At 40.1% G+C, this 15,167-nt stretch overlaps 1 protein-coding gene across 10 annotated transcripts in view; it reads left to right on the top strand.

The window, feature by feature from the left end:
* Positions 1-15,167, top strand: part of SYNE1 (spectrin repeat containing nuclear envelope protein 1) — a 410,287-nt gene that overhangs the window by 166,323 nt on the left and 228,797 nt on the right. For all 10 annotated transcript variants that reach the window (XM_045842725.1, XM_045842724.1, XM_045842726.1 and 7 more), the window contains 9 exons: positions 116-269; positions 1,698-2,326; positions 4,622-4,801; positions 7,621-7,771; positions 8,086-8,244; positions 9,380-9,562; positions 12,439-12,540; positions 13,816-14,019; positions 14,940-15,147. In XM_045842725.1, coding sequence (XP_045698681.1) covers positions 116-269; positions 1,698-2,326; positions 4,622-4,801; positions 7,621-7,771; positions 8,086-8,244; positions 9,380-9,562; positions 12,439-12,540; positions 13,816-14,019; positions 14,940-15,147 — 1,970 coding nt within the window. The remainder of the gene's footprint in view (positions 1-115; positions 270-1,697; positions 2,327-4,621; positions 4,802-7,620; positions 7,772-8,085; positions 8,245-9,379; positions 9,563-12,438; positions 12,541-13,815; positions 14,020-14,939; positions 15,148-15,167) is intronic.

Here is a 15,167-nt window from a genome sequence, read left to right as displayed (position 1 = left end):
GTTTGACCCTGTTTGACCACATCACTTTTGCCCTCCATTGAGCTCATTCCGAAAACATATCAACTCTTCTGTTCAGCTTTGGGGTATTTTAACTTTAACACCTATCTCTGCCCAGGACTCATTTTCTTCAGTCTGTGGTAGCCGAACACCAACAATTTGATGAATTGCTACTTTCCTTTTCGGTCTGGATTAAGCTGTTTCTCAGTGAATTACAGACCACTTCTGAGATAAGCATCATGGACCACCAAGCAGCTCTTATTCGGCACAAGGTACAGTGCATTCTTTTACAATGAGAGAAAATTTTATTCATAAACAAGAGCTCTTGAGCTAGAAAGGGAAGCAACATTAAAAAAAAACACGTACCAGCAATTTAACATTGTATTCCTATATAAATGTTTTCATAATTGAGCATGGGGTCCAGGCAAAGTGTTACACAGCTATGTTAATTAAGCAGCGATTAAGCAGAGAAGTGATGAGAATGTTCATTTTTAAGCTCCCCAGTTTGCTTTGTTCCAATACTAACAACGAATACTGAATCCCAGTACTGTAACAGCATAGTTTTTCTGAATGACTATTTAGCTGGAAAGGTATTTACAATTTATGGTGTATTTTTCTTATTTCTAAATTATGCATAATGTGTGTCCTAGCATAAAAACACAATTTAAAAATAGATATTAATCATAAGTATTAGACTAGTTGGAGATAAGCTTATAACAAATATTTAATGGTAAAATACTTAATGTTTATCAAGTGTTCACTCTATGCTGGGCTTGCTCATTGCTTTGACCCAAAGGAAAAGTACTTCCTCATGTGTTCGTGGCTGCGGGTGGTTCTGCAGTTCGGAGCAAGGGCCCAGCAGAGTAGGCTCTCACCCTCTAAAGTGGGGAGACAGGGCACCGTCTTCCTCAGTGGGTGCCGTTCACAGTGATGACTCCAGGTTTTTGAGAAAGATATCCTTTGGTTGTAAAACTGTCCAGAAGTTTTTAAGAAAAGAATGATGTCTCCAAGGGACAGAGAATGAATTTGGAAGTTTTCTACAATACATGCTCCAAGAAGCCCTCTGAAATTTAGTAATTCAGGCTGCTGTGGTCAAGGTTAAGACAGGTGATGATTTCTCTTTCATGGGAATTGTGCTGAGATTGGTAGCAATTCCCTGATAGATTTTAAATGTGATTTATCGTGAACTGGTCAAATTTCTTATACGAGTTTTACCCAGTTAATCTGCATTTTTTTAAAGAGAAGGAAGCTAAAACTTCTGCACAGTTTTATCTGCCTTATTCACCACCTCTGAAGAGAGGTTCGTGTCCATTAGAATTAGCTTTATTGTATATGTGTGTGTATGTATACGTATATATATATGTATACTATATAGGTATACATAACATATATCTTTCAAAATCTTTCAAATTTTATAGATACATATTACACTTTTAACTATGTCTATTCATGAAGGAGTCATTTCCCATGGAATAAATTAGTTCCAAGTCAGAGTTGTGTTTTATATGAAATATATAGATGAGCAGAACAAGAGAAGTTTTAAGAATGTTTCTAAAAGATTCACGTGGATGACCTCGAATGCCAGGCCATGCACTGTATTTAAAATGCACCTTGACATCACCAAGTCTGCAACACAGCCGCATCATAAACCACAGTGTATCTGAGGAACCGGTGTCTCTTTCTCTCCCTTTCCCTCCCAGGACCACGCAGCAGAAGTAGAAAGCAAAAGGGGGCAGCTGCACAGTCTGCAGGAGCACCTCGCCAAGCTGGCTGCGCTGAGTCGAGCCGAAGACCTTCACCTCCTGCAGAGCAGAGCAGAGGACTGTGCCCAGCTGTTTGACGAGGCCTGCCAGGTGGTGGCGAGGCGGCAGCTGGCCCTGTCCCAGCTGGCCGAATTCTTGCAGAGCCACACCTCTCTGTCAGAAGCTCTCCACCGGCTGAGGCAACGGGTGGAGGCAACCAACAGTATAAACAAGAAACAGACTGATTTATTAGAAAAAGACTTAAATGCTGCGATTCAAGATGTGAAATCATTAGAATCAACTGCCATCAGTCTCGATGGCATTCTTACCAAAGCCCAATACCATCTGAGGTGTAGAAGTTCTGAGCAAAGAACTTCCTGCAGAGCTACAGCTGATCACCTCTGCTGTGAACTGGAGACGATCCAGAACCTTCTGGGAACCAAGCAGAGTGAGGCAGACGCCCTGGCGGCCTTGAAAAAGGCATTCCATGACCAGAAGGAGGAGTTGCTGAGAAGCATTGAGGACATAGAAGACAGAGCAGACAAAGAGCGTTTGAAAGAACCTACTCGCCAAGCGCTTCAGCAGAGGTGAAAGGAAGCTTTTAAAGCCAGTTGTCTCATTTCTTTTTTATCTGCTCTGAAATGACCTCTTGTGAAGAACTTTGGTGGTGCCATGTTTAGTGACTTCTCTTTTTAGAATATTTTTGGGATAAAATGAATGACTAGTTTGATACTTAAGAGGTCCTAAACTTTATCTGGGTTCTGTAAAGAGCTGCACATAAGCCACTCTGAGATCTTATTGACAAGAGCATATAGATTGTACTAGCAGTGTTCAAGCAATTTCTGACTCACAGGAGAAGGGACTGGTGTTCTGTAACAAGCATGAAGGCAGAGCCCTGACTGGTGTGATGCACTCAGCTGGTGGAGCATCATCCCTCAGAGCCAAAGGCCACCAGTTCGATTCCCCACGAGGGCACATGCCTGGGTTTCTGTGTTCAGTCCCTCCTGTGGGGCTTATGAGAGGCAACCGATTGATATTTCTCTTGCACATCAATGTTTGTCTCCCTCTCTTCCTCCTTCACTTTCCCTTTCTCAGTAAATAAATAAATAAATAAATAAATAAATAAATAAATAAAATCTTTAAAAAATAAAGAGTGAAGGCAGAGGAGGAAGGGAGTGGTTCCACTAGACTTGTCATTCTGGTGGTAAAGCTGAAGGGATTCCTCCCTAGTGGCTGCTAACCCTCAGAACAGACTGGAGCGAACTGGTTAGTTGAGATTGAGTGACCCGGGATAGGAACAGAAAGTGGTGTGAAAGGTCATAGAGAGGAAATGGAAATGGTATCTGGAGCTTGGTAAGGTGATAGGCTGCCATTTGAGCGTTGTATTCACTCACTTAAAGTGAAACCAGTCAGCTCAGCAGAGTGGCCTTCCCTAGCTATGTCCAACTGTTTGCTTAGAGGTGTGGAGAAGGCAAGAAGCGTGGGTTTAAGCAAAGGTGGTGGCTTGTCAAGTGCATTCAGTAAAGAAGCTAAGGGGTCAAGGGTATTCTCCTGCAATAAATTGCAAAAGTAATTTTTCTCCCTAATACTGAAGCCTTCTTTTCAATCTTATTCATCCTTCTTGATAGAACTTTGTCCTCTCTGAGGTTCTCAGGGTCACTTTCTCTCCCAGATTTTCAGGGAGCAAACAAGCAGCTGGAAAACATTGGTACCAAGGCACCCTTAATTGATAAGAGTTACATTGACCCTGCCAACTCACTTTCTTTCAGTCAGAATCAAACACTAATTAATAATCGATTCATTGATTAATGGCTCCTGAAGTGACACTCCTGGTGGGCAATAGATTATCTGACTGGTTTAACAATAAATTTACAAAAAGGGATAAGATGTGGAAAAGATAAAATAGCCTCCAGAGGAAAGACAGAATGAGGAGCCAAAACAAAGAGAAAGCTACTTACCCAGGATGTAGCGGTGGGATTGGTGCCACCAGGAGGCCTGACCTCTTGGGCCTGCTCAGGGCAGCAGACAGGAGGGCCTAAAATTTGCCAGAGAAGAAGGCCCAGGTTAAGTTCAAGAGCCCTAGTAATACCCACATCACTGAACTCACCGAAGCCACACAGAGGCTACTGAGAACGTTGCAATGAATGGATTGATTTATTAAATTTCAGCCCTACTTATGTTTCACTGTGCGATCTTGGGCCAATCACCTCTCTTGTAGCATGGAGTTAAGGACAACACCTGCTCCTAGCCCCGTGTTATGGGAATTCAATGGAATAATGTCTATATGCTCATTTTATAAACTCCACAGCACTAAACTAAAAGGCAAGAATGAAAAGAGTCCATGGCTGCCTCTAAATGGCCACTTTTCACAAATACTCAAATGTTAATATGTTAGGGACAAAAAAATGAACATATTCTCTAGGTAATCTTCAATAAAGCATGTAACTATGTTTTAAAGATATATATTTATTATTCAGCTTGATAAGACTATTTTTATTTTATAAAACTACTATGATTCTTAAATATTTTACAAGAATTAGACCTCACAACACAAAATAATTTCATACAAATACTTTGCAATAAGTACTCACCTACTTTGCCTACAAGGTCAACCTTAGTTTTAAAAGTCTTATACCACCTAAGGATAATAGAAAGACAACCCAAACTTAATAGAAGGTTGAGGGTGCACAGTGAGACTGACTTTAAATGTTTTCTGAGGTATACTCTGAAGTATGCCAAGTTAATTTTGAAAGCATCTTTATCCATTGACCTACATTAATTTAATTGTTATGTTAACAGTTTTTCTAGCTCTCTGTATGTGCACTTTGTGGAGAGGAAATGTTGGTTTGCTACTGTTAGTAAAATACCATGTTAATCCCCAGGTTGAGAGTCTTCAATCAGTTAGAAGATGAACTGAATGCTCATGAGCATGAACTCTGTTGGTTGAAGGACAAAGCTCAGCAAATCAGTCAGAAAGATGTAGCCTTTGCACCAGAAGTCGAGAGGGAGATAAATCGCTTGGAGGTCACCTGGGATGACACCAAAAAACTAATTCATGAAAAGTAAGTCAGAAAACTTCTCAGTTTTTTTTTTTCATTCCGACCTATCTTGGCCCATTGCCCATTGATTTGCATGGGTGTGATCAAGAATTGAATATCTTTTGCCATCTTTAGCATTCTGTGTCTCTTCAGTAACAATAACAATTTAGTCCTACAGAACTCTATTGAAGAAGTGGCTTTGAGATTCCAATTACTTGTGAAATTCAATGCTTAAAAGCAGGGATTGTCAAGTTACTAAGTACTACCTTGAGAATCTTAACCTCTGATTTCCTTTTTTATTTTGTTTTGTTGTACTTGCTTGTAAGTGAGGTATGATTGATACAAGGTAAAATTCCCTCTCTTAAATGTACACCCTTAACCTGTATGGCAAACTCATATAGTGGTGTAACTAGCAAGTTTCATATTAACACCACCACCGCCTGAAAAACTGTCTCACCTCCTTGGAGTCAGCCCTCCCCTCATTCCCAGGCTCTGGCCGCCATTGGTCAGTGCTCGGTCTCCACCGTATTTTCTTTTTGAAAATTACATAGAAGTGAATTCTTTCCAATTTGGGTGGTTATATAAATAATGCATCTGCAAATGTTCGTGTTCAATTTTGTGTGTGCATGTAAGTTTTTCTTTCACTTGGGTGAATACTTAAAAGTGAAATGCTGGGTTGTAGGTTGAGTGTGTGTTCAATGTTGTGAGAGACTGCCAAGTAGTGGCACTGTTTTGCATTCACACTCAACATCTGTGAGAGTCCCCAATTGTTTCACATCTTTTTCAGCCCCTGATGTTACCCAGTTTTTGTTTGTTTGTCTGTCTGACATTATAATAGATGTGTAGAGATTGTTCATTCTGTTTTTAATTTTATTTTCCTGGTAACTAAAGATATTGAGCATATTTTCATATGTTATTTGCCATCTATGTATCATGTTTACACTGGCCTGCTCAAATTGCCATTTTTTGGATTGTTTGTTTTCCTTTTAATAATTTATTCTTTAATTGTTTTATTACCATTCATTGCCCTTATACCCCTTTCTACCTCCACCAAATCCCCTCCCCCCCACAATCACCACACTGTTGTCCATGTCCATGAGCTCTTTTTGGTTCAGTCCTGCCATCCCATAAAGCTATCTGCCTGTACTCTATCTCTGAGTCTTTCTGTATTTTTTTTGTTAGTTCAGTTTGTTCACTAGAACAGAGTAATAATATGGTATTTGTCTTTCTCTGACTGGCTTTTTCACTTAGCATAATGTTCTCTAGGTCCATTCACGCTGTCCCAAAGGGCAAAACTTTCTCCTTTTTTATGGCCAAGTAGTATTCCATTGTGTAAATATAGCATAGCTATTTTATCCACTCATCTACTGAGGGACACTTGGGCTGCTTCCAAATCATGGCTATTGTAAATAACACTGCAAGGAACATAGGGAACATATTCTTTTTTATTAGTGTTTTGGGTTTCTTCAGCTAAATTCCCAGAAGTGGAATCACTGGGTCAAAAGGGAGTTCCATTTTTCACATGCTGTTTTCCATAGTGGCTGCACCAATCTGTATTCCCACCAACAGTGCAGAAGGGTTACTCTTTCTCTACATCTTCGCCAGCACTTGTTGTTTGTTGACTTATCCATTTTTTTTATTGAAGTGATTTTTATATCAATAACATCCCAATCAAAATCCCAGCAGGACTTTTTATAGAAATTGACAAGCTAATCCCAAATTTTATAGGCAAAGCAAAAGACCTAGAACTATTACAGTTTTGTACAATGGTACAACTGTACAGTTTTGAAAACAAATTGGAGAACTCACACTACCTGGTTTTAATGTGGTGTTGGCTAAAGGGCAAACATAAAGACCAATGAAACAAGTAGCATGAAGTAGACCCACAGACATGCTTGACTGATTTTTGACAAAGGCAATTTGATGAAGAAAGAATAGTCTTTTCAATAAACAGTCCTGAAAATTTGGATTTCTATATGCATTAAAAATAATATCTTGTATGACATAAAAAGGTCTTTTAAACAAAATTGAGAGCACCTTATATACTGTAGACAATTATTGCAAGCTTTTGTTAATGAACCCACATTGCCCAGACTCTATTCCATGTTATTAAACATTCTCTTAAATGGCGTTTTATTAGAGGTTGCACAGTATTTACTTGTAAGAATATCAGTATTTATCTAATTATTGACCTTTTTAAAATTTCAGTTATTTCTATTTTTTCTCCTATTATACATAATGGTATAAAGAATATCATTTCACTTAAATCTTATAGTATATCTCCTCCTTTGGGAAAATTCCTAGAAGTAGAATTGCCTGCTCAAAGGTATCTGACTCCTATGAACAAAAACTATCTTCTTACTTTGAGAATTTTCAGGGGACTCATATTCAATGAAAATTTGAGTCATTGAAATGGAAAAGGAAACCTCATATGTACTTTAATTATTGAGCAGTGTTTTTCCTACATTTTTGGTTTTGTTTCCCTTCAATACTTACCATTATGAATAATTAATTCATGCAAAAATTTTAAAAAACACAAAAATTTGGTGATATCTGTATAAGCTTGAGTTATTCAGAACATATGTTGCATCTTTGCTTGTCATTGAGGTCACAGATGTCATTTTAATGGCTATGTGCATTTTTCATTCATGAGAGTATTTTGGACATTAGAGTTAAGTAAGAATGACCAATACGCTTTTAACCTCAGTAGGTATAGGCATGGTTTTCTGTTGATTCCAGTATCCGTCTATGAACATGTACGTGCACATGACGTACCTTCATAGGGAACTCTTCCCTTTCCTGATACACGGCAGTGGATGATGTCTTTTCTTTGATCTTTATAGCCAGGGTCAATGCTGTGGGCTTATTGGCTTAATGAGAGAATATCAGAACCTGAAGTCAGCTGTATCTAAAGTTCTAGAAAATGCCAGCAATGTGATCGTAACCAGAACTACTATCAAAGATGAGGAGGATCTTAAGTGGGCTTTCTCCAAGGTAATAATTCAAAATGTATTTACTTTAGTAGAATATTTCAGTTAACTTATTTTTTGCACTCATGATGCATTCTCTACACAAATTTTGTCGGTATACTTAGGTGTGCATAATTCATGCAAATAAGCTCAACTTTTTAAAAAAGTACTGGTACCTTAGGATTCTAGCAATTCAAGAAAGTTGTATGTATTTGTGTAGCTTATTATTATCACTACTTTCTATAGCAGGTCATCCATAAATTAAATTTCTTAAAGGCAATGGTTTTAAACTCTTATCATTGATGATTTTATTAATTAAGGAAACATTTATGTCCACAGCATGAAACTGCCAGGAACGAAATACATAACAAGCAGAAAGAGTTGGATAACTTTACCAGTAAAGGAAAGCAGTTGTTATCCGAGCTGAAGAAAATTCACAGCAGTGATTACACGTTGGTGAAAACCGACATGGAGAGCACCGTGGACAGATGGCTGGACGTAAGCTCATCACCTGCGATTCATTCACATTTAGGAAACTCCCTCTAAGGCAAAGGATTATTGAGAGATGCTAAATGCAAATATGACATTCTGAAGAAAAATAGTGGGTACATAAAGTTTAGAAATAGTAAAAAAAAATTTGCTTTATTTTGTTAAAACTTATTGGCAGGTTTTCTAGAATTTTATTTCAATCATAACAAATTTGTAACTATCTTCTCAAAACTCTGGGATTATGAATAAAAATAAAAATATAATTTGTAGACATCTTACAAACTACTAAACCATGATGTGTAATAATTTAAATGAGGGAAACTCTTTTGCATTGAAAAATGTGAGACTTGTAGTTCACATCTTTGGGTTTTAGTTTTTGCTCTGTCATTTTCTGGTTCTGTGATCATAGGAGAGGCCACTTGATCTCTCAGTCCATACATATTTTGCATTGTTTTCCAGCTCAAAAAAAAAATCCAGTGATTCTGTTGACCCCTATTACCAAAAGCAAGGCTCAGAAGTTAAACCTATAATGGGTTCCCTTGCTTAAGCCAAACTGCTTAAGCCAGACATTGACATTTGAATACTATCATCAGATAATTTGGGGACTTCAGAAAATCTTATATTGATCCATTTTTAAAAGAACATTCTCACTATGGGAAGAATATTAAGCAGTAACACTGTAGGCATGTCAAGTTGGTTAATCTCCCATATGTTTACTTATTCTATAAATATGCTCAAGTCTAATCATGCCCCTTTTATATATCATCATTACAAATAAAAGGGCTTACTGTATTATTTTCAAAAATAAACACAATACTGCCTTACATGGACTTCTACCCTGTAGAATTCAACCTTAGAGTGAGTTATGTTAGAATGAACCCATTTGGTTAGTTTTTCAATTTAATCTCAAATGTCTCAAAGAGTCAATCACCTCTCCCGATGACAGAAACAGTGTATATAATAGCACTTACTTGAGTCCAATACACCAGTTCGCTTACAATAATTTTTATAAAACTTTGCTTTTTGGTCAGGATATAATTTTCTTATCAAGGAAGCATTGACATTTTTAGTATGGTGGTGGGGCAAAGAGCATTATTTTAAATCCTCAGACTCTTAATGATACTGTTTCCATTGTCTGCTTCAGATGTTGGAGAGAATTGAGGAAACCGCTGATAGGCTGAGGGTAAGCCTGTCCCTTTGGGAGGATGTTCTCTCGAGTAAGGACGAGATCGAAGCGTGGTCCAACACCTGTGTTCCACGTCTTGCCGACAGCATCAGCAACCTGGACGACAGCCTCAGGACAGAGGAGCTCCTGAAAGAACTTGAGGTGAACTAGCTCCACCTTCGTATGTGAGCCTTTGGTGTATCATTGCCCAGAACATGAGAAAATGTGTCTCCTTTTTAAAAAGTTCATTCTTCCCTTTGAAATACATATGAGTATAAGAAAACTCTTAACTATCTTTTGCTATTTCCTTGAAAGTGAACCTATGTTGTTTTTTTTCCCCCGTTCATCTGAGAGTATGGTGTCTTCCAACTGGAAAGCCAAATTGAAAGTATTTGTAATGCAGCAATATTTAGTATCTATTTTTCCTTCAGTCATACAGAATGTTTACCAAGGAGTTACCCTATGCTGAAAACTTACGCTGGGAGCTTCCTTTTCAGAAATGGAAGAAAATAGAGATTACAGTGTCACAGGCTTCCTCAAAAAGTAGCCTTTTAATGTCCTAGTCACCGATTTATTTAACCGCATTTTTACTCCCATTTTCCACATCCATCTAGTCATTCACTCATCGAATTCTTAATGAGCACCTCAACTATGCCAGGTACTGTTTTCGACTGGAACTATAGGCGAGAAAGAGACAAAGGCCCTACCCTCATGGGATTTCCATTTCAATATGTCTTATATGCAAAATGTCAAGTAGCCATTGGGCTATGATGGAAAATGAAGCAAGGTGAAGGGAAATAAATAGGATGGCAAAAGGTAACCTGTTTCACAAAGCACGTAAGTGATGGTACTCTCGGTGAAGGCAGAAACATTGTGTGCCTCGGCGCCCAGCATGGTGCCTGACATACATGTGGAGAATGACAGGTATGTGAGTGAATAACTAGTCTGAAAAAAATATGGTTAAGTCATCTGTATTTCCGACGTAAGTTATTGAGCTGTGTTTGACCCAAAGAACATTCTAGAGATTATTCCTATTTCTAAGGGCAAACAAAATTAGGGAAGGGCCACCATAGACCCTTAATTATCTTTGATGTTCAGTCACCGTACCAGCTCAGACAGTGGCATGTGCTGGAATAGGGCTTGTGCTGCTCACAGAAGTCAAGTGTTGTATTTTCAGAAATTTTATGAGCCAGTGTTACACACAACCGTTCTTAAAATTTAATTGTAAATAAATGAAAGTAACTGTAGTTTATTTCTTTCTTTATTTTTGACTATGAGGATACATTTATGAAAGCTGGGGACAGTTAAACAAGAGCTTAGCCTTACCTTCCTGGGAAGTCAGAGAAGAGAGGGCTTTGGGGGCAGGTCCAGGGGATTAGCCACCAGCTGCCCACTCGTGGCCTTTGCATTTAAGAGATGTGAGCCCATGAAGAAAGAAGGCGGGGGAGAAGATGGGAAAGGGGACCGTGGGCAGGGCCTCGGAGGGAGAGTGGTTTTGTCCTTTGTCTTGAGTCTGTATCACTCTCTCTTGCAGCCAGGAGTCTTAGGGGAGCTCCCAGGAGAGGCTCAGTAGAATATTAGTTCCCCAGGTGTGTCTTCTCAGGGTCACGGTCTCCACTGGTTGGGTAGCCTCTCCCGCTCTGGCCTTTCCTCCCTGGAGGTAACATCTGGGAGGGGACAACTAGGCTCAGTCATAGCTCAGCTCCCAGGCCCGGAGCAAAGCAGCAAAACCAGGTGGGCAACGTTCAGAAATGAACGATAGTTTAAAATGAAAGTAATATACACTCCAAACTTAAAACATCTTAGTTATTATTCTCGTATTACCGCCATCCAGGCTGTCCCCTTGACACCTCCTGTAACTGTGTGGTGAACACACTGTGGAGTGGTGTGCTACTGTGGAGCTCTCCCAGCCCCACACGTGGTGACATCACGTTGTAACTCAAAATGGTGCTAAACGCTACAAATCAGGGTCTTTTTGTGGGGGAGAGCCAGTCGTTAAACCCACATATAGTATGTGCCCACTACTGACCTCTGGGATCCAGGAGGCCAACGGGCATCAGTCCCACGTTCACTATGTCCAGGCTCAGTCACTCACAGAGATGGCTTGTATGTGGCCAGCTCTGTGTGTGGCCCACACACAGAGCTAATAAAATCAGTGAGCTGGCTGCAGCCCAGCGCCTGCGGTCAGCACGGCCGCTGCAGCGCAGGAAACAAAGTAGGTGTGGCAGGGGGATGCTTCACTGTCCAGGCTGCTTCTGGAAAAGGCCAGTGGGCCTGACAGTCAGTTCATCACATCGACCTGGGTAAGTGAATTACTTTCTGGACTGAAGGCACCAGGAGGTTTGTTAGTGTCCACGGGCACTAAAGTACGATATTTGACTTGAGAAGGATTCTTTAACTATTCCTTCGCATGCCCAAAGAACTAAAGAAATGTATAAGGGTCTAACTTGTTCGGTAACGATTCTTTGATACTTACATTACCTTTTTGTGTTAGTGTTGGTGCAAAAAAACAAGGCAAAATATTGGACATCAATCTCCTGATCAACCTCATTTCTTCTGTTTTAACATATTTTAAACTTTTACTGCAAAGATTTCTTGTGACATGCATACAGTTGGCACTAACTAGGCATTTCCAATGTGTACTTGCTTCGAAATGCTTCCCCAAGTTTGTGCTGCCATAGTAACCCGTGATGTCAATACTCATGAATAAATGACAGTTAATGACTAAAAATTCCCACTTACTCAAGACTTTTGGTTAGCTTTCATTTTTTCCAAGGAGCACTTTCTCCCCAATAAAAGAGGGTGGGAAGGAAGAAAGTTCCTCACACTCCCTCACTTCCCAAGTGGAAGTGTCTGGTGACATTTTTCCACATTCATAAATACTGACAATGATCAGAATATGAAAAAGAGATTTTTTTTTAACCTTGGCTTAAAGTTGGAGCGTTTGGACAGTTAACTCTTGGAACTATTAAATGCCAAAAATAACACGTGAATATTTGGGTTAGTTATGCTTTTCCCTTTTGCTTTTATCTTGGCAGTCTGAAGTTAAGAACAAAGCATTGAAATTGGAAGAACTTCATTCTAAAGTTAGTGATCTAAAAGAATTAACTAAAAATCCGGAAACACCACCAGACCTTCAGGTAAGCACTGAGCCGGGTTTGTAACAACGACTATATCCTAGACTCTCTGTCCTCAAAAAGTATTAATATTCTGTGCATATTTATATGTTGAAGTGCCTGTGTTTTGATTGTTTTGAGTGGCCTGCATCTTGAAGGCATCTGGGGTGAATGCCCAAGTGCGACCTCTGGCCCAGAGGTGAACTCCAAGAGAAAAGAACAAAAGACAGCATCCGTGTGTGTGACCTGTCAGACTATCTAAGGAAATTTTCAGGGGAGGGGGGTGGCGGGCCTCACCAGCAGGAAGGTAAAGAGATGCCCCAGGCTGCAGAAGGAGAAAGCGAGGAGCCAGAGAAAATTGCACCGGTTGCATCTGGGGCACCTCACTGGGAGGTCACAGAAGTGACGGGAGCCTCACAAAAACCCACAGATGAAGTACGGCCTGTGAGCAGAGAGAATGTGAAATGTCACCAGGCTTAGAAAGCCCAGTAGCCAGTTCCCTCCCCTCTTCCTACCTGTCAGGCGCCTGCAGGGGTCAGGGCTGTGCAAGGGGAGGGGATCGAAAGCAGTGAAAAAGTACAGAAAGAGTTACTTGGCCGCTTTCTCCACTGCGCACTTCCAGTTTGTAGCAGATCTGAGCTGGGGCAGGATAAAAGTCACCTTTAATGTCCAAGTTTCGATTATCAAATGGTTTTGGATGTTTTAACGGTGGAACTGAAAGTGTTTGCAATTTATCATGACTATAAGTCCTTTTATTACCTGTCGGGCCAGAAAAGTCAAGGACCCTCTCAAAATAAATCATCCAGGAGGAGAGAATTCATCTCCTTGAGTATTTAAAAGTGGGAGACAAAAAGGAAAGTGCTTTAGGATGAAATCCTATGATGGTTTTGTCCAAAGTAGTGGTTACATACTTTGTACACAGTGGCAAAACACTGTGAGCGTTTCCCAAAGAGGGTGAGAAGAAAGCTTTCAGTCACCTGCTTGGTAACGCTGCCCGAGGCCAGCTCTGCCTGCGAAATGTCTGGTGTGTTCTCTGGAACCTCAGGCTGCCGCTCCCACATCGTGTGTGAACGGTAATCCTTACTCTTTCCATTTCCCCATCCCTTCAAATGTATGGCAACTTGTGCCCACTGATTTCCCTTCTTAGAAAAAGTGAATGAGCGTCCGTGGTTAGGCGGATGTGTGTTTGTTTGCTTGTTTGTTTGTTTGTTTTTTTTTTACAATCAAGCCACACATCCAGGAATTCCCGGTAAATGTCTGGCTTTCACAGATTATAATGAATTCTGGCTGTCTGTTTAGTTTATAGAAGCAGACCTCAGGCAGAAACTGGAGCATGCCAAAGAAATCAGTGATGAAGCCAAAGGAACCTTGAAAGATTTCAGGGCCCAGAGTACACAAGTGGAGAAATTCATTAACGACGGAACAACCTGGCTGACAAAACTAGAGGACTCCCTGGTGAACTGTGCCCAGACGGGGACGTGTGAAGGGCTGAAAAAAGTGAAGGTAGATAACAAACTCTCATGAAGTGCTTATGCTTCGATGGGAATATTAGTTCTCCTGCTTTGTGGTGACTGTACTCCAATTATAACCTCTGCTCTCAATTACCCGTACTAACCCATGGCACAGCAAAGAAGCATCAGGAAAAGAACTGAATGCAAAATGAATAATCTAAAAACAGCAAAGCGTGCATCACTATAGGGCCTGCTCAAGGCTATACTTTATTTTTATTATTATTATTATTATTATTATTAAAAAGGCAACATCTGTAGAGGTATTTGAACTTTCAAACTCAAATGCCAAATGGTTTTTTTTCTCATTTAATTATTTTTATGGGGCAGTATAACTGCTTTTATACAAAGGAGGAGGTATATATATATATTTCTAAAATTGAGAAAACATCCCACTTTTATGTCATTAGGTTCATTTTCATAGATGACATTCTTGATCAGCTGTCAACAAAAACGATCTGGTCTCTTTTAGCATATTTTCTTTCTGTACTTGAGACTAAGGACATACATTTTTCAGTTAACTGCTTGTGCCTTTGTTGTGCCCTCGGACCCTTGTGGCCCACTGACACGCGTGAACTTAGGAGGGTCAGCCCTTTAATAGTTTCTAATCAACTGACTAACCCCAAGCTCATAGCTGGCATCCATAAGGACTTATTCATTGTGTTTAAAACCCTAGACTATAACCCAGGTCTTAGCTACATCTCAACATCTGTTACCAGTTGTTCCCAAGGAGAACTGGGCAAAATTCTCAGAGTCAACACAGATATATCACAAATACTCAAAAAACAACCCCACAAGAGCGCATCCATTACCGAGTGGATTTTGATAACACGGATTTCCCAAAAGAAATGGAGGAGGTAGCGTATTTCTCTTAGATGCGAAAAACATCCTTCATGGCGTACTTTTATTCTACAGGACATACAAAAAGAACTTCAAAGTCAACAAAGCAACATCAGCTCCACCCAAGAAAACCTCAATAGCTTGTGCCGCAAGTACCACTCAGCCGAGCTGGAGCGCCTGGGCGGCGCGATGACCGGGCTGACTAAGAAACACGAAGCCGTCAGCCAGTTGTGCTCCAGAACACAGGCCAGCCTGCAGGACTCGCTGGAGAAACACTTCCATGGTGAGCTCTGACAGGCCTTT

This window comes from Phyllostomus hastatus, unplaced genomic scaffold (genome assembly GCF_019186645.2).
Source record: "Phyllostomus hastatus isolate PE091 unplaced genomic scaffold, TTU_PhHast_1.1 phas_contig_40, whole genome shotgun sequence".
Classification (NCBI taxonomy): Eukaryota; Metazoa; Chordata; class Mammalia; order Chiroptera; family Phyllostomidae; genus Phyllostomus; species Phyllostomus hastatus.
Note: the sequence above shows the minus strand (reverse complement) of the source record. Positions and strands in the feature narration are given on the sequence as shown.